The 20,029-nt window shown below is 35.8% G+C and overlaps 1 protein-coding gene across 1 annotated transcript in view; it reads right to left on the bottom strand.

Annotated features, from left to right (window-relative positions):
* The window catches only part of LOC102689679 (inactive phospholipase C-like protein 2), a 108,587-nt gene extending 89,214 nt beyond the window's left edge, over positions 1-19,373 (bottom strand). The window contains exon 1 of the mRNA XM_006635816.3: positions 18,126-19,373. Coding sequence (XP_006635879.1) covers positions 18,126-18,383 — 258 coding nt within the window. The 5' untranslated portion in view covers positions 18,384-19,373. The remainder of the gene's footprint in view (positions 1-18,125) is intronic.
* Positions 19,374-20,029: the final 656 nt, after the last annotated feature.

Genomic DNA, 20,029 nt, shown 5'->3' with positions numbered 1-20,029 from the left:
CTTAAAAAGACATTTTAGCAGGCATAAGCAATATTGCAATGAATTGTGACCCCAAAGAGCCATAGGCTCAGAGAGGGGCTCAAGCAATCCATAGAGCCAATGAAGAGGCTGAAGCTGGTGGAGAGGGTGGAGATGCAGCCAAGGTCCCATCCAGAGCAAGAGAGATGGGATGAGGAATTTCCAGATGAGAATGAACCAGTGTGGGTGAGCCTGAAGGAGGAGCCCAAAATCCTATTACTGCCAGAAAGAAATTAAGCATTCTTCCCTGATCCTGAGAGAGACACAAAGAACAGGAGTTGTAGTACTGCCCATGGTCTCCAGGGGAGGAGAGCACTGTACCCCAAGAGTCTCCAGAAAGAGAAGAATGGCTTCCAGTTAAAAGGTGAGGAGGAGGTTTCAATGGTCCTCATGTCAGAGACAGAAGAGGACGCTACCATCCCTGCCAAGCCCGGAGTAAAGGAGGGAAAGAGGTCTCTACTGCACCCAGAAAACAAAGTGCAGCTGCTACTTCTGTACACTGACAAGGAGTTGTCACAGCTGCCTTTCTTTCTAAAGGGGAAAGCTCTACAGAATTCTTATTAATCCTAATGACACTAGTGACCTCTTTTCCTAAAGGAAGTGCTACTGTGCCTGAAAGTCCTCACTTGTATCTGGATTTAAAAGGAGATCTATGTTCCCTGAGGCACTGTACAATATGCAACATCAATTGCAGTCCTATGACACATGGAACAGTTAAGTTTCACAAATATTGATAATCAAACTAAACAACGGACAAAATAATCAAACAACATAAAGGACAAGCGATACACAGAGCTTTGAACAGAAAAAAATCAAGTGAAGCTCTCTCAAAGCACATCACTTCAACATGAATGGGCCTTCTGTCATGTCATCACTAATAAAAGGTTAAGAGCAAACCTATCTACTGTGCTATCTATAATGTTGTAACCTTCAAAGGAGAATAAGGCTGTTTCTTATACCTCAGGAGAGCACTATCAGTCACTTTGACTGTGCCTCCAAAAACCACAGGTATTTAATACAGATTATTTATTGACTTGTTTTAAAAGAGAAAATGTACTGAAAGACAACTGCTCAAATTGATACTGCACAGTACTGATGGAGTCTGATGCAGAGTGTGTATGTCCTAACCAGTTGTGACATTAGACCCCGGAATTTTAGTGCCAAGATGGCAAAGTCACAAAACCTCAGCTACTTCTTTCCAATATCCTTCAAGAAAGATCCAGAACATTAGGATCCCGTAAATTTAACTTAACCAAGATGGTCTATGATTTATTATAGTTAATGTACCATAAATTCCCACAGGTTTATATGCAGGGAGTTTTTGCTTTCCTGTCCTCCATGCCCTCATGTTCTACTGCTGCTGTACAACTGCTACTGTATAGAATTCTGTAAATAAATAAAAGATTGATGGATTGAAATTCATAAGACTGAAAAGACAACTTTTAAGACAATAAGACATAAAAATCCTAAAGTGTATACCTATGCCACATACTTTTCTACTATTGTACCCTTCTGCATTTATAGTTATTCCATTTTAAATTCATGTTATGTTGCATTGTTCTTCCAACTCCACTTATCGCCCTTCATTCCCTGTGTTATATAAACTCCCGCCTGGAATTATGTAAACAACTGTACTTTTTATAGCACAATGTAATTTATTACATTTCACAGCTGCATTTTTTTTTCATTTCACAGCCACCCTGCATGATGCTTATATTGGGACAACAATTACTCTTATAAGCAAGAAAAGAGTCACACTATCACATATTGATACAGTATTATATACTGTATATCACTGTAACAGACTAAACTAAAAAAATGCAGAATTTATTTCTTATTGATATTTCTTTCAGTAAAAATTGCTGAGGTCCTTTGGGATTTAGAGCACACAAAAAGTTCAAATAGAATTGAATTATTAAATGGATGAAATATCAAAACTGATGAGCAGACATACTATACTGTAGGAGAAAAAGGTGTGCACCAACCATAGATACTGAAAAAACAGGAGCAAAGAGCTACATCTTGGATATCTTCTATGGCCCTGAGATGAAGAGTTGAAAAACAGGGGAAATGGGTAGCTTACTAGCTTATAACAAAGTACACTTGTCTTCAGCTCCTGTTGACATTGACAAAAACACTAAACCACAGACGTTCCAGTAAATACAAGTTACTGTAAATAATGGTGCACCCAATGAGTATGGATTACATAAGCACTTTGAAAGCATACTCACCATTCTAAAGAAGCTCAATATTTCATGCACAAAACAAACCCTAACACTACAAAGGGTTATTTAAATCAAATTAAAACATAGTGCCTGGATGGTATAATAACCTTCCCTCATCTGTTTAAGAGACACCTAAGCTTAGGATAAAGTTTTCTTCTATTCCTGGGGACTCCTTGGACAAGGTTATGAGGACTCACAACAGCAGCCAGATCCCTAAATAAAAATTCCTGCCCTACACTACTGAAAAGAATAAAAAGTATAGGACTTTAGAATAATAGGTATTTAAAAAAAGCTTCAAATCTACTGAAGCACTAATGTGATGGAACAAAAGATATCGCCTGGACACCCCCTACGCAAAATAGAGGGACTGGCAATATGGAGGAACACCAGCACCTGTTTCAATCCATTGTTTCAGCTGAATCGAACACATATGCCACACCTTTATGTAATAAATATCCCAGATCCTTTACACAAAATATTTTCTTTCCACACTTATCTTCCAGATATCTGACAAAAACACTGAAGCTGTAAAACAAAAACAAAAATTCAAATATTTATATTTGAGATATATATAAAAAAAATATGAAAAAATCTCAAAGCTGAAAGTACATGGAACCTAATAATGTAATTAAAAAAAATGTAATAGTCTAATACAATATCCAAATTTCACCAACTGATCTGTTAACCAAATGAATTAAAGTATACCTGGTCTTAAACCAAAGCTGTGTTTGGTATGCAAGTGCAACATGCAAGAGTAAGATAAGAAAAAAAAATGAACAAACTACTGTAACAAAAACTGTTTATTTACAACCAAAACATAAATATGTTTTCATACCTTAACAGTTTGTTAGACAATATTTTGTACTTTTTGTCAGTGAAGAAGAATAAATCAATGATCATTTTGTGATACCGCACCTCTCTATTTCATTAAATACTCTGACATCAATCCACTGCAAAGTATTAAATATGATAAAATCATAAACTACACATTTAAAATATGTTCAAATGAAGTCATACATTACAGTATATACCTTACAGTGCTGTAAGATTTGTCAGGCTGCTTACAGAGATGCGTATATACAGTTTCTCTCCACAATGATCTGGAACTTGTGACGTTTAATAATAAGCAAAGTGATAGGGTGGGTTTTTTATAGTATATTATAGAAGGTAACAAGTGACTTTATAGTTAGCATCTAAAAACATTAAAACATTAAAACATAAGTACAGTAGATGCTCCAGTTAAGCATTAAAGTAGTTGTCTTGATTTAATAAAGCCTTGTATACCTATTTCTGCACCACAGGGCCTTAACCAAGCAGCATTACATGAAAAAACATTCCATGTGATATTATATAAACTTTTCAAAAAACACAGGATGAAAAAACATGTTTCTGACCAGTGATGAGAGTTTGATTTCAGCACCATCAATAACAAGACTGAAGTCACTAACTTCATAAAATCTGTGTTGCTAGCCTATCAGCACAGGTCAGTCTTATCACAGTTTACTTGAAGAAAGTCCTTACTGGATCAATATATTAATAACAGATATGCAAGATGAAAGTAAACAGCAGTAGTTTCTATTCTAGTCTGCAAGTAATCTGAGCATCATCCCTCTACAAAGTCCCTCAGTCAGCTAGTGACTTTCAAGCCAAGATTCATCCATAAAGGCCAAGAAACTCAAGGATAAAGTTGCATAAAGGCACAGATAAGGAGAAGGGTATAAAACTATTTCATAGACATTATTATCTCTTCAACCATGGTGACGTAGATCATTAATAAATGGAAGACACCCATGTGCTGCCTTGGACACTGCTGAGGTAGGAGAAAACTGCTTAGGGATGCCAACTTCACAATTCAGTGGACACATGCAACAAATGGAATTGCAAAACTGGCTAAAGGTTTTGCGGTTAGACAAAACACAATCTGCAACATTTTGGCCTAAATGCAAAGTATTATATTTGACAAAAACCCAACATAGTGTATAACTCAGTCAACACCATTCCTACTGTCAAGAATTTTGGCAGTATCATGTTATACAGTAGTTCTGCTTCTTATCAGCAGTGACTCGGATGTTTTTCAGGACTTAAGGGTACACAGATGTAGCAAAGTACTCGCAAAGGTTTATAGAAAAGTCTGCTTCAGACCTAAAATGGACAAAAAAACACCTTTGAGCAAGACAATGATCCAAAGCACAATGCTAACGCTACTGTACGTTGGAGGGGCTTAAAAACTGAATGTCTTTGAGTGCTCCAGTCAAAGTCTTGACTATCCCATTGAGAATCTGTGGAAGGACTTGAAAGCTGCTGTCCATAATTGATCCCCAAGCAAAAAGAGCGCCTGAGCCAAGTAGTATTCTGCCAAGTGGAATAGGCAAAACATGCACCAAGCCAGTGTGCAAAGGTGGTAAACAGGTTTGCAGTAATTTCACAAAAGACTTTTGGCTGTAATGCCGGCAAATGTCTCAATATTTCAGATGTTTCTCTTTAGTTTTTGTTGACATTTACTGTAACGTAACTTACACTTTGAAGTATTCAGTTTGAGCATTCAGGTTTTGAATAAAATATTAAGTTTAAAAAATATGTACTGTAAGTATCATTTTGTAATTCCACAAAACAGGACAGCAAAGGAAAGGTCTGAATATTTTGACAAGGCACTGCAGATATACTTCTCTAATGTTACTACACTAGATGTTTCTTGTATTTTGATCCTTGAACAACTACTGTGTGGTCAAAATGTATCTATTTTTATTCTTGGCTTTGTGCTCATAGGGCTACATTTCATTCCACTGTATAACTGGAGAAAGGTCTAAGGCAGATCACATTCAGTTTCAGACTTTTATAGTACTTTTCACAAACAAAACACTGGAATACTCTTCATGTGAGAAAATATTGGCAACAGCTAGCAACAAAATTATCTCAAATAAATACTGTAAGGCATAACTACAGTACGAGTTAACAATGATTGTTTCTAATTTATTGAAGGCCATGATAGGACAATCTTATCCTAAAATCTAGATGGAGCTCGAGCTGAAAGAATACAAAATCTGCAACAATAGAGTGCAATACCTTCAGTTTATATGAAAATATAATAATAAGAGGGTGCTTGAAAATACAGTAAAATTTCAGGCAAAATGTCACAATTATAGTACCCATTGACTGGAAGACGTAATGGGTCAAGCAGTATTACATAAGGTTGTTAATCATATTATCCCAGTAGGGATATGGTGACTGATGAATGGTTTCACACAAAAATTGAATTTCCTGAATTCTATTTATTTAATCTGGAGCAGTATATGTTTAGCCTTTTACTGGGAAATTTCAAAACTTCTAAATTAAGGGAAAGTATCATTACTGACAAAGAACCATATTAGTCTCTGTTACTGTAATTGAACTGCTGCAGTTTTAATATTTAGTGTTTATCTATTTCACAGCTAGAGCAGTGAATGATGTGACCCTACAAATGTAATTCGCAAGCCACTTATAACAGGCCTTGGCTAAGCCACAGAGCTTTCAAAAACATTGACCTTGGTGGAGATGGATGCCAAATGAAAAGACATAGAACATACAGCACAGTACAAAAGATTTATCCTACTTGCACTGCACAATACTTTTGTTTCACAGTCCCTAGCAAAACCTAGAAAACTTGTGTTTTTAAATTCTGAGTAAATCAAGTCACAAATACAGAAACCTTCAAAACACTTAAACCACTAAATGTCAGCCATAATTTAGTAATTTGGTCATAGGAAATAATGATGGAAAAAGAAGACCTTGAAATACCTTCCTGTACAATAATCTGAAGGACTTTACATTAGATTAGTATGAATGCTTAAAACTGGAGTAGTCTCCAGATTACCAGACTACTACTAACAGTGTAGTCCACAAAAGACAGATCTTGCAGTGCAACTATACAGCATTTGCACACTGAGTTTTCTAACTTGCTGACCACTATAAAGTTTGATTATAGTCAGTAATCTCCACGAAGGACAAATTTACTGCTTGAAACCTGCTGTTAAGTCTCCACTAGCACCTCTGTCACTTTCTACTGTACTGTAAATCCACTCAGCTCAAAAAACTGCTTGGCCACAATGCCAAAACAGAAGTGCACTTCTTCTGTACTTTCAAGAACAAAAGGGTGTGATCTTGAATTTCACTACAGATATGAACAGCTAACGCCTATGACAACAGGGTAGTTAAAAACGAACCAATGCATACCATTGACACTGCTGAATTTCTCTCCAGTTCAGCCAAAACCTGAATAAAAGAGTTCGATGATTTGGCGTCATGAAAGTACCCTGTTCAATCTGCAGGATTATATTTAAAGTAACTGTTTAGTTATAATACCTAGTTGCATAAGAAGATGCAAGGCTGCAGGGAAACAGCCACGAACCAAATCCGAGTAAATCTTATTTGACCATTTCCCTTAATTATGAGTTCAAAACAAACTGACATTTAGAATTGGATGTATTAAGCCACAAATTAAACTGAGGCCAGGTGGTAACATTTCTCATTCAAAGAGACCTAGTCTTCCTTGAAAAGATGTATATAAAAAATATTTGGTTCTAGATGTCAGGACACAGAACAGGTGCCAAGTAACACACCTAACTGAAATTTACAAACAAAATATTGATTCACAAAGTTATTTTAGGCTATATACTTTCCATATACTTTACAGTAGTTCTTTCAGTTAACGTACTGGTAGTACACATGAACACTGGGATAAGAGCATGTATCGTATAAGGTTAAATGAGTCAAGTGGCTTCCAAACACATAACTTCAATGCCCATTCATGAGTCGGAAGAAAACGTTCTTGGAAATAAACTTTCTCTAGCAACACACACAATGCTGTACACCTCAATCAACAATTTGCAGTAACTATCTTTTTGAAAACAACAAAGCTAAATCCATCCATTGATTTCCTAACTGCTTTATCCAGATGCGGGGCAGCTGCATCATATCCCAGCAGGCAATAGGCGCAGGGCAGGATACACCCTGGATGGGACATCAAGCCACTGAAGAGCACACACAGACACAGACAGACTCACACCAGGGCCCATATTCCAAGAAGCCAATTCAACTATCATTTGTTTTTGGACTGTGGGATGCAACCAAAGCACCTGAAGGAAACCCACATGAACATGAGGAGAGCTTTACAAACTTTAAGCAGACAGCACCCCAGGTCCAAAATGGGAGCCAGAGCACCAGCACTGCAAGCTCTTTTAATTTACCCAAAAAAGTTCCACAATTTCCAGCACTGGAAACTAATATGTATTGATGACTAGTGGCCATACGGCACAAGTACTTTTGCAGTTCTCTCTGCGATCTAAAATAAAAGCAAACATTTTCATTACTATCAATAATTAGTAATTACTATTACTATGAGTGGCACTTCTCTGTAATATTTGTCATACACACAGGATAGAATCACCCAAAGAGGCTTTACTGCAACCCTTAGAAAACCCTGAACCCTGAAAACCCAATAATATAAGGAATTTCAGCACTCTACCACATACCCGCCAGGAGTTATGCATTGTTTTCCTTTCCCACAGCCAGGGGCCACTGTGAGCTGCTGTGCAAGTTTCATCTCAGAAGGCCATCCAGTATAAATATTATCAGCAAATAAACTCTGTGTACATATTTAAGGATTGGATGTAGAGCTACAATGAGATCTGCAGGTGTGAAAACAGGTAAAACCTCCTACTCACTAACACAAAAACTAACACAAATAATGTAGATTTATCACATCTATCACACATTTCTTCTTTTTTTTACTGGATAAACATGTTCAGTAACACCTATGGTGTCATAAAACTGTTATTCACACAGCCAGCCTTTTAGAAATTCAATATTACTATTAGATAAGGCTAAGTGTTTCAGCAAACAAGATATGTTGGTACAATGACTATGAATATTTTAATGAATGCTAAATGTACATTTTTATCAATTTAACTGAAAAGCTCAGAAAAATGATCAAAGATCCAGGGATTCATTTCTAAAGGCTCTGAGATCGTCTTCACAGATGATAAAATGTATACATTTAGTTAACTGAAACGGTACTTCATAAATTAATGTCTAATATCATGTAGGGATTAGAGGTGAAAAATAAAATCTGAATTAGCACATTGTTCTTAAATCTTCAGGGTCACTGACATAGAGGATTTCATCTATATACTAAAACTATAGTTTTAGTATAATGCATTATAAAAAATGAAACTTTGACTGTGAACGTTGTGTAAAAACACTCCTTATTAGAATGATGGTGTTATCTTTTCATTATTTATTCAAGTACTAGCAGAATGCAGAAGGAACTACTCTTGTGTACTAGTTCGAACTGTGAACACTGCTACCATCAGATATGCTATTTAAGTGACTTCCTCTTATGTAAATGAGGTGTTCTACTTTCATTTTCATACTACTCATACTACTGCCTCAGTCTCTTCTTTTACCCTTCAGTTCTTCAGCAAACACCTGTACTAAGACTTAAAAAAGTCTTTACTAATGAAAACAAGCCAGGTTGTTAGTTTATTTGCAACTTCTTTATAAGGACATTTGTAGTGTTTAACCCAAAAATATTCTAATACGGTCAGAGCAGTAGAAAAAAGTGTGATTAAAAATTTGCTGACAAACAAGAACCCCCAATCCACTGCACTACCTTTCTTAAATCCTACTTTATTTTTTATATTCTTTTATTATAATAATAAAGTGGTGGTTTGGTACAGTGTTCTGCAAAGAGTCAAAAAGTGACATATCTTTGAATGGTTCTCTCCAGACTGGGAACAAATTATATATTTCTCATATATGCTCTAACTTTGTCTATGCAGCATGCAGAAATATTATGAGGAAACTGACCAAAGACCTTTGACTTTTTTTATTTACTACAACTAAACTTTTTACTTTGCTCAACGTAGTAAATATACTCAACAAGTGCAGAAGTTTATTAAAATAAATAGAAAAATGGTTTTGTGTATATAGCAAACTTTTAAAAAGTAAAATAATTTATTCATTTTAACTAAGTATAACTCTCATCCTCATAATAATGTTTAAAATGTGAAATATCTGCTGTACCTAGAATACACACTTTCAGCTGAAAATTAATTGAATATTAAGGATAGTACAAATTTTGTTGAAAATTAAATCCCATACGATGTTGGGCTGCAGTAAATAATTGTATTTACTCAATCAGAACCAGAGCTAATATAAAAACAAAAAGTTAAAATAAGGAGGATGTATACAGTATAACAGCTCTTCTTTACATTACTTACACATTTTTTTAATTTGTATTCTAATTTAAAACCTAAATGCTCAAACTTAAAACATTTTAGGGAAACAAGTTACAGTAAATGTCAGTAAAAACTATATAGAAATAAAAGTGAAATTTGTGGATTGCTTAAATGTTCTAAACTGTGAACTCAATATATAGCCTCTTCTGGGTACTGGCTCTCTCAAGTAGCAATGGGGATCATTTATGTGCAGCAGTTTTCAGGTCTTTTCCGCAGAGGGAAATCGATAGGATTCAAGTCAGAACATTGACTGGGCAACTCAAAGACATTTACTTTGCTTACGAAAAAGACTTGGGTGTTTATCTTGCATTAAAACTGTACAATACACTAATAAGGCCTCATTTTGAATACCGTGTACAATTTTAGCCATCACATTAAAAAAAGATATTGAACCTCTGGAATCAGTCCAGAGAAGAGCAACTAGCTGCATTCCGGGACTTAAAGTAATATCCTCCACTGACAGGCTCAAAGAACTAAATGATCTTTTTCAGTATTGAACAGTGAAGACTACAAGTGGACTTGATAGAAGTATTAAAAATCCTCAGGACCAGCAGACTTCTACAAAATGAACAGTGAAACACGAACTGGAGGATACACGTGTTACAACTGCGAGCCTTAAAGCAACAGGGCCTGACTATTTTTGCAAAGCCCTGTATTGATATAGTTCTTTCTTAACTGTAGAAATGGAGCTCTACTTTTCAAATAAAAACAAAAGAATACCTCACAAACATTTCAAATTTCAGTTCTACATTTTGTAATGCAACAACAGTGAACTGAGTTTTCTTTGAATGCTGTACCACAAACATGACTGTGAGGATAAGTAAAATAAGATGTGACATTTGTTACATATAAGATCTCAAAGTTATGTTAAAAATAACAGTACACTTGTGGATCAAGATTTACATTCACTGACAAGTAATTGGTTATTATTTTTTCATATGGTACATTGTTTCATCTTAAATATACAAACTACTTTCTTGGATTAATTCCCTCCTTAAAACTAATACTTTAATGACAGTTTCTTGACAATCTTCTTTCTTGCTCTTTGGACTCAAAAATTCAATTTCTGCATTTTTTCTCACACTTATGAAAACAAATGTCAGGACTGCATCTCTGAACACTAAAAAAGGACGCTGAAATGCGAACCAACAGCCAGTTAAGGACAACATTGCACAGTGGTAGAGAAAATGCATTAGAAATAATGTATATTACCCTACATTTCCTTTCCAAAAAGAAAATGAAAACATTCTGGCAGGAAGCTACAGAGATATTGGAGGTTTCACATTTTCAGAGAATTACTGGGTAACACGGCCCAAACCATGAAGGGATATCTAACCCAAATGCCTTTAATGCAGAATATGAGTTAAGTGACTGGAAGCACTACAATTTAATAAGAATATTTATTCATCACAGTGTTTGCGAGGCCATGCAAAAGCAGAGCTAACACCTGCAACTTGAAAGATAAGGACAGCTGGGAAAAAGGGAAAAAGAAAATGCCATATACAGGAGTTAGTAATTAGAATTCAAGCCTATATTAATTAATCTGATTGGTTTCCCATGTGCCCACACTCTTGCATATCTGAAAATGTGCACTGGGCTTTAGAGGGTAAAAAATGAAGTTGATACATATTTACCCATTATTGTAGAGATAATATGAAAGTTGCCATCAAAATTCAGAGCGGATGAGATTAATCAAGTTGGAGAGGTGATTACAATTAAAAGTGATATTGAACGATATGAGTTAGGATTTAAGCAGTGCATCCCTGCATTACAAAAAATATATTTGTGCCCTGAAATCAGTTCAGAGAAGAGCAACCAGACACTTTTCTGGGGTCAAAAAGTATGTCCTACACTGACAGGCTAAAACAACTTAATCTGTTTTAGTCTTCAACAGAGAAAACTATAAGGGGACCTGACTCAACTATTCAAAGTGCTCAAAAGTACTGGCAAAGTCAGCCTAATGGGCTGCTTCAGAATCAACAGCGAGACACAAACCAAAGGATATATGTTCAAACTTTGAGGAAGTGCATTTAAACCAACTGAGAACAAATGGCAGTTTTTATACAAAGGGTTGTGGTTGATTGGAACAAGTTACCCAGGCATGTTGTACCTTGGCTTCTTTTAAGAAATGGCAGAATGAGACATTGAATCAATAAATAACTCACAACCAAAATAACTAGGTGGGCACAGCCAGTTCATTTTCTACTGATGCTCATGAAAATATTGTAAAATACTCTTGAAGTATTATTGAGTCCTAATTTATAAAAATGATCTAGATTATGGTATAGTTGTTAAATTAGTTAAATTTGTAGCCAGTTATTTACAAATTAATTGAAAAAAAAATTATAATTGGTAATAAAAAATAGGCTTATACATTATGTGGAGTGTTGTTCACTTAAATTTCAAGGCTGATTTCTAACATAAATACTTTTTTACTGGATTGTTTAAATAGGCCTATATGCTCCAACAAATGAGACTAATTTTACCAGAAACCTTCTATTCTCTAGTATTATACAGTATATACTTCTATTCTTCTAAGATATACACTGAAATAATATTGGTCTGCTTCCACATATAACAGATTAGGTTCATTCCAGTCTACTGTATATTCTCTGACTGATGCAGAAAAGTACTGTTATTACAATAGAATCAGAAATCTAAATTCCTGAAGTTCAAAGCAACAAATCAATATTCGAACAACTAATAAAACAGTTATTTTTGTAAGCTTATAAGGTTTTATAAACATATAATTCTGTATATATCCATCTTGTAAAACAGTTAATGAAGATGGAAACACATATTATAGATCTTATAAGATTTTAAAAGATCATTTACTGTACATGGTAAGTCGGAAATTCATCCTCGGATTATTTCTGTTTTACATGTTATGTTTTATGCTTTTTTTCTGCTAGAGCTAACACAGGATTATTCTAGTACCAGTAAAAAAAAAAAAAACAATTATTTTAGTGCATTTTTTACAGACAAGACCAAGTACAGTATAATAATTCCTAAATTGGTAGCAGTCAGAATGTGAGTAACAGGAAATTCCGTTTTTTATAACTGTTGGATAACCATCCAAAACAATTGAATAATACTGTATGTGGCAATTTAAGACAGTGCCATGCACCACAGGCGTCCTGTCTCTCAGGTTGAAGCATTTTCTACGCAACACTACAAGTGCTTAAGAAACCCATTGGATTTTACAGAGCATTTTTCTTTCTGCATCAACAAGGTCACATTTGAGTCTGTACTGTGCTTATTGGCCTACCTCTTTATGCAGCATTCAGAGCTATCATTAGCCGTGTTTGCTGGGGCCTTCCAGCGGCTTTCATTTAGTGATTTGTCGGTCCCTGAGTTCTGGTGCACAATGGCTTTACCCACAGGGTTGCTCATGTCTTCTTTTCCAGCCTGTTTTGGATATGACTGGTCCCATTATGATTTTTTTCTACTTTCTAAAAGTGTTTGTGTAGGACTTTAAACTTGTCTGAATCCGCATATAAATCTTGTTTCTTTTAAACGTTGTTTGGACTCTTTTAAGAGGAACATCTGCCTTCAGAAAGGTTTTGGTTTAAAGCATTTATTTGAGCTCTCTTGCGGAAGAGTAGACTGTTACTGAGAGGCCATTTTTTCACACCCCCGTGAGGCTTACAAGCCCACATTATATCTGCCTGTAAGATCTGCACTCTAAAGAGTATCTTTTGTCTTAAATAAACCTTCATAAATCTCCTAAGAGTAAGATAAATATATGATCTTGGAACGTAATATGTTACATGAGATCCACAATGTTTGTGATCTGCAAAATACACATAACAATCAACATGCAGCTGGTACAACACGTTTTCACATTATCTGCTTCTTGTGAAGAAAGTGAAAATCACGTAAATCCTTTCAATGCTTTCTGTAGAGCTCAACCTCTAATTCAGGAATAGTAATTGAGTGCATGCAACTACTTTCTTTTAACATCCATCCAATCATTATTTTTCACAACACATCTCTCAAAGCAGTGCAGAGAACTGGCTTTTGAAATTGCTATGCATCTACTATACAAGGAAGTTATTTTAAATAAGATGGCACAAGTATATAAATCAATAGTACTGTGTGTATTTTTATTTTAAATTGAAAAACCTTTGACTTGTTATTATTTTATTTGTCTTAATTTGTTTTTGTTCACAAGATGTTAATAAGAAAACAGAGACATTTTTAAAAAAGTCTCAAACCATTCTGAAAATTAGTATACAGTACATTCACTTTATACTTTATTTATTACTTTACTTAACAATACAAATGTCCTAATAGCTGTTTTTTTCCAGTATGTGTATTGTTAAAATATAACGTTTTGGCTGAAATGTTGTGTTTTCTTTCTTCTCTTTTCAGCATGGAAAAAAACTATTACTTGTTCCTTTGCAGCCTATGCAGCTACCCACCTGAACTACTACTTGTTAAAATATACTGACTATTGTAAGTTTAATCATTGAATAACAAAACATTAAAATACAACTTTAAAATGCTGATGCAATTACCCTAATGAAGGTTTCTCTTCTCAGTCCAAATAGTAATATCATGAAAAACACACCCTTTCTGTTCAGGGAGGAAAACTAGAAAACAGGGAATTTTACCCAAAATTGTCTGAATAACTGAAATAAAAAGAAAAAAAATACTTTTTTATATCTCTTCTTCTATACTGTATACAGGGGTCTGTTAGATCAGGACCATCTGAAATATATTTAGGTTTTTTTTCATTGAGAAGCCTCCTATATCATACTATCTGCAGTTATAATAACCTAGAAGGACATGGAAAAACTGGCAATTAATAAAACGCAAAAAATACTCCCTGATCCTGTTACTTGGTTTAATAAAATTTAGTCAGAATTATTTTCCAGCAGGCCATGTACTGTATATAATGAACACTGTACAAGCAAAACACAAATGACAAACAATGGTGTTCTTTTGAATTCAGACAGCTTTAATTACAGTAAAATCTAGATTTATGACGCTCATAAATCCTTAAGATGTCATCCTTTCAATTACAGTTTAACTGTCTTTACAATTATTTAAAAGCTAGAAAGTGTGTGAAATCATGAAAACATCTGGTATTAACAGGAGCCAAGATAACCCTGTGTGCAGTAAATAAGATTAGACTACACTGAACTCCCAATGTGCCCCTGGGTGGGTGGGCTGCAGTCAGACATGCATTTAAACTTTCACCTCAGCCTCCACATTGCTTATAATCAGCAGGCATACTTCACAGGCAAATAGCCCAGTGAAAGGGATTCAGGAAGACATACTTTAAATTAAATAAAAGAGACAGAATATGCCTTTCATCATTACATCAAAACAACAGCCATCTGCCAATAAAGATGTAAATTATTGGACCAACACATGGCATCACCACCTACAAAACATACTCCTTAAACTTTGCTAAGGCTGTAGACAGTGCCAGTTGTAATTGTGGAACAGTTTTTATAAAATACCCCAATGTAAAGTGATGATTATTTCTCTCGTTTCTCTAGCATGATACATAATATTATCTTACAGTTTTAACTGCATGAAAAAATAACTTGTTTTCTTTTGACAGCTGATGACTCAGTGTAATTTTGCAAGTTGTAACAGTATTGCTGTAAGAAAATAATGCAACATTTCCTGATTTACAGTCACAAAATTGTGAATTCTGACCATTTCCTCTCAAAGAAGCACACTAAAATCATTTTTATGGCCCCTCAATGTAATAGACTACAAAGCAACATTACAGAAAAATACAATCATTTAATCTAGAGATCTGACATCTGAGCCCATCTGTTGTACAAGGTTCATCTGGCACTTAGCTTGCTTAAAAGGTGAATTCCAGCAATCTTTTCCACAACATTTCTGATGCTGGCTATAGATCAACAAGAACTGTCACATCCTTCATTCTCCAAATTGCGACACTTGATACACAACTTTGGCTGTTTATTACATTTCAGTGAGTCAGAGAGAAGCCCTGTAAAATGATCCCAATGACTGTCTAATTGATTATGTATTGCTTACTATACAGTCTATGTATATTTACAGTATATGATATACTAAGACTACATATGTACAGTACCACAATATTCTTACATGTCCATATTTAGTGCACTGAAATAAAATCAATTAGCATCATAATGCAGGTTACCATTATCATCAATAAGCAACAAAATGGCTAAAATAAAAGTATGGATTTGCATTACACCTTAATTTTGGAAAACAAAACATACAGTACTCAATGAAAATTAGTGACACAGTGCATCATGCCATGATCCACATTATGTCCTCCTTTCAGCCTCCTAAGCATTGCTTCATAGAGCCCATTTTGAGCACGAGTGTTGTGCAGAGTTTGGGGCAAACATTAAAGGGGTCATCACACTGGGTTCAGTTGATTTAGCACTGGCAGTGACAATGATGACTGCAGTTCAAAAAATAGCAAAAAGTAGAAATCTATCTAAAGTACATGTCATGTAACACTGAATGCTACATATCCACTGGACAATACAGTCTTCTCAAGAGCTTTTTTTTCTCATGGTGATTTCAGGAGCTACAAACATTAAATGAAGAAATAAAATGGCAAATATTTCCTCCGCTTTTTTCAGTAATCTCTACTGGGCATTACAGAGAACACCAGCCTTCAGGCTGCAACTGATTCAACATTAACCCAGGTTTTGGAAAATATTATTGCTACAGATATTTTTTTACTGTTCTGTAGTGATACACATCAGTAAGCACATAGAGGAGAGCCGACCTTTGTAGCACATCAAGCCCATCCAATTACATTTCTTTTTTTCTTGTAGTCCCGTTGGCGGTACTGCCTGTACTAGAAACATCCCTATGCCCTCCCACCCAAGTATGAATCCGTTTGACACCCCTCTCTGAAAAGTAACATTTTACAACCAACCATAATCTGTCTTTGGGAGACAGAAAGAAATTAGGTTACCTAGCAAAAAGAGATGTGAATACGGGCAGAGAAAACTCAAAATAAACAGGTGTACCAGCTCAGAATCAAACATAAGGGCTCTAAAGCTGTCCTGCTAACCCCTGCAACCCCACGCAACCCAGTGAGCTAAGAATGCTGTAGCCTATTTCCTATACAGCAATGTGATAATGATTTTACACAACTTCACTCTTTCCATTTAAAAACAAAGAACAGAAAATGCTGTAATAGCACAGACCCAATGTTGTTGATATTAACCGATTCTAATTGAGTCTAGAGTACACTAAACATCAGTCATGCTGATGTACATGAAACATCTGTTTTCATTTTAAAAAATCAATACAAGCCATGAGGAAAAATTGTATCTTTACATTTACATTTTTGCTTTACACCAAATGTCAGTTCAAAGTGCAAGCTCACATTAAGTGAATCAATCACTTCATATTTCACTATAGCAAAAACCACTATCCATTCAATATATTTAAAGGACAACAGTATGCACTCAATAAGGTGACATATATTTACCCTTGCACATTTTTTTAACTCTAAGAAGTCTCTACTTATTTCTTTTTTGTCTTGGATCCATCTGCTCTATTTCAAGACCCTTTTTAATTGAAAATCATTTGCTATTATTTTCTTACATTTCTTGGGCTGTGTTCTTCAAAAGTTATTTTGTTCTTTTCAGTCTCGACAAAAGCAGGCCAGTCCTTTGAACTCACACTCATTTGGGATTTCTTGCTCACACAGGCCATTCTTATACTTTTGTTCAAAAGCATGTTTAATTTAGTCCATAAAAAAATGTAGAGTTGTTCTTTATATGGCTATTGCAAAGCCTAATCAAGATTTTTTTTGTTAGAAGTATTTGCAACACTGAACACAAAAGTGTTCTTATAAGCATTACAACGGCCTGGTCACTTTTACCTCTCCTTGTCTACAAAAATACAGGTTTACGCAACGTGAAAAAAAAGGATTTTGCCAGAATCATTTCACTTATTAAGGCTAATCAGGAACTCATGAAAACCGTCGTTTACAGTGTGCAAGTATGAGAACCTTTTATTGTTGTACCTGCAAAAAAACTGCGTGCAACACGACAGCATATATGGCATCATTAATGACACCTTCCTACACAGCCAAATTTTGAACTGGTAACTCAAGGTTAGAATCAGAATCAGAAGCACGCGAGGCTTTTAACAAATACAGATATATTGTATTTTTTATAAAATGTCAGCCACAGACGATGTGTATATCCTGTATTTTAATATAAGTAATCCACGTCTAGATTAAAAGTTTACTTTACACAACGCTGGTACACAGAATAGGAGGAACAGATTGTTGTATGTGATTAAACAAGGATGGCTGTGCTTAAATTCCAGAAGAATGTCCGCTTCAGGCGACACTGTCGACTTTGCGGTGTAACTTAGCACGATAAGAGTGCTGCACACTAAACTGCACAAGACCATTCCGCCTCGCGTAGGAAAATGTTTCACAACCACAAGGAATCAAGCATTTACCAAACGCACTCTAATTCTTTAAGATAAACAATACTGTCTTTAGTCAGTAGGATAGCATGGTGTGGGGGGTGGGGGGTCTAGACACCCAGACGTTAATCAGAAAACAATGATATGACCTTATATCTACTGACCTCCGCTGATCTAGTCGTCTTACCTTAATGATGCTACTCCTCCGGGGTATCCCGGGTTTACAGTCCAGCCCGACAGCGGTGTTGTTCGCGGGGTCCACCCCCGGGCTTCCAGGTGGTGCTGGAGATCCCGAACCGAGTACGTCTCCTACCCCACAGTCCCCGTTTGAAACAGTGTCTCCACGGTGGGTTTCCCCGTGAGCTTCATCGACGGGTTTGTCCGGTTTCTTTCCCGTGATGAGTGAAGAAGACACTCCGCCGTTCTCCTTTCCAAACTCCGCCATAAGAACACAGGCTGGTCTTGATAGTCCGGGTATGGTGATCTCGGTATTGTGGATTGTTGTATATGCCTTTGATAAATAATATGCCAGTGAAATGTTCACATACAGTACGGCTCTTCGGTGATGACAGACTCTGCAAATATATTTATTAGCAAAGCTATAAGGTTTATTTTTTCTTTATCAGTGGTAATTCCATTGGAAAGAGGTTCATTTTAGTCCGGCGACAGAAATTGTCATTGTGACACGGATGTCTAATCTTAATTATTCCAAATAGCTGCTGCTGGATTTCTGTTGGTGATCCTCCTTCTTAAAGACCTCTTGGTGAATATATTTCAGTACGTTTGTATTTCCACTCAAGATTACGTTAAAGAGAAGGAAAAAAAACAAAAAGAAAAAATTAAACTGTTTAACGAAACGAGCCGAAATGGGGAAGCCGTTTCATAATATTTACCTGCAGGAAAAGTCACTAGACTGATATGTGTTACACACAGCCTTGGTCTATATTTGTTCATCTGATTTTTTTACATTACTTTGCGCGATCTGTTACAAAATCGTATACTGCGATTTAAAAGCCTAACCAAATTTTGTCAATCAGAATATATGCATTAAGATACCTTGCTTCCTCGCTCCATCTGCTTTATCGTGACTTTTTAAATGCGTATAGTCTTACAGTTTCCAGTAAGCAGAAATAATATGCAGTTCTGGTTTTGGTTGTTAAAGAAAATACGAAAAGCTGTTAAACAAAAAGCTTACTCTTATCAGCGTGAGAATGACTTACTCTGACACTGTACAATTAAAACAGCAACACGTAACACATCCTCAATCGACCCATTAAATGAAATTAATATTTTCCTCTCGGAGACTAGTATAGGTGAACAAAAGCCTAAGGTGTGATGCCTATTCCTGGCTCGGTGGCAGTGCTCCACCATCCAAATTCTCTTCACTGACACTCAGCCCAGCTGGCAGAGAGAATTCGCTTCCTCAAATCGACCCTTGTCGCTTCTGTCACTAACCACAGCAAGCTGTCAGTCAAACACTATTGCAGCTTCCTATTGGGTAACACTAAATCGCACTCCGCCCCAAGAGCTGCAGGAAGTCCTCTCAATGCTGGAGGCTTTCACTGTATTTGTTGATGCTGATAAAGGCCCACCTATGATAGTAAATTGTCTGTCAATCATACAGAACTTTTTGAACAATTGGTTGTACATGAAGAGACACGCCCATGATGTGCGCGTATGGGGGGGGGGGCGTTATTCCTCCGTCTCTGTTTTGCAGATTATATAGCAAGGTAATGATTGTGCTCTGATTGTACTTTCGGTTTTGATTGAGGTGTAATGCGATTGCACGTACTGTATGGGGGTGGGCAGCGTGTAGCACGCATTTCCCCAGCCCCCATTTGCAATGTGGGAAATATGGACGTTGCTTAATAGATGTTAGAAGCGATTACATTTTACTCAGTATGTGACTGAAATTTAAGTTGGAGCACATTAAGCTTGTTGTCCACGATGTGTAAAAAAATCATTAAGTCGCCATGTTTAAGTATTTAGAAAAGCATGCTTTAATTATAATAATTAATAATTGCTTACACTTTTAATTACCACTTGAGATTTTAATTACCACTTGCAATGTATTATGTACATTCTATTACT

The sequence above is a fragment of the Lepisosteus oculatus genome, chromosome 10 (assembly GCF_040954835.1).
Source record: "Lepisosteus oculatus isolate fLepOcu1 chromosome 10, fLepOcu1.hap2, whole genome shotgun sequence".
In the NCBI taxonomy this organism is placed as follows: domain Eukaryota; kingdom Metazoa; phylum Chordata; class Actinopteri; order Semionotiformes; family Lepisosteidae; genus Lepisosteus; species Lepisosteus oculatus.
Note: the sequence above shows the minus strand (reverse complement) of the source record. Positions and strands in the feature narration are given on the sequence as shown.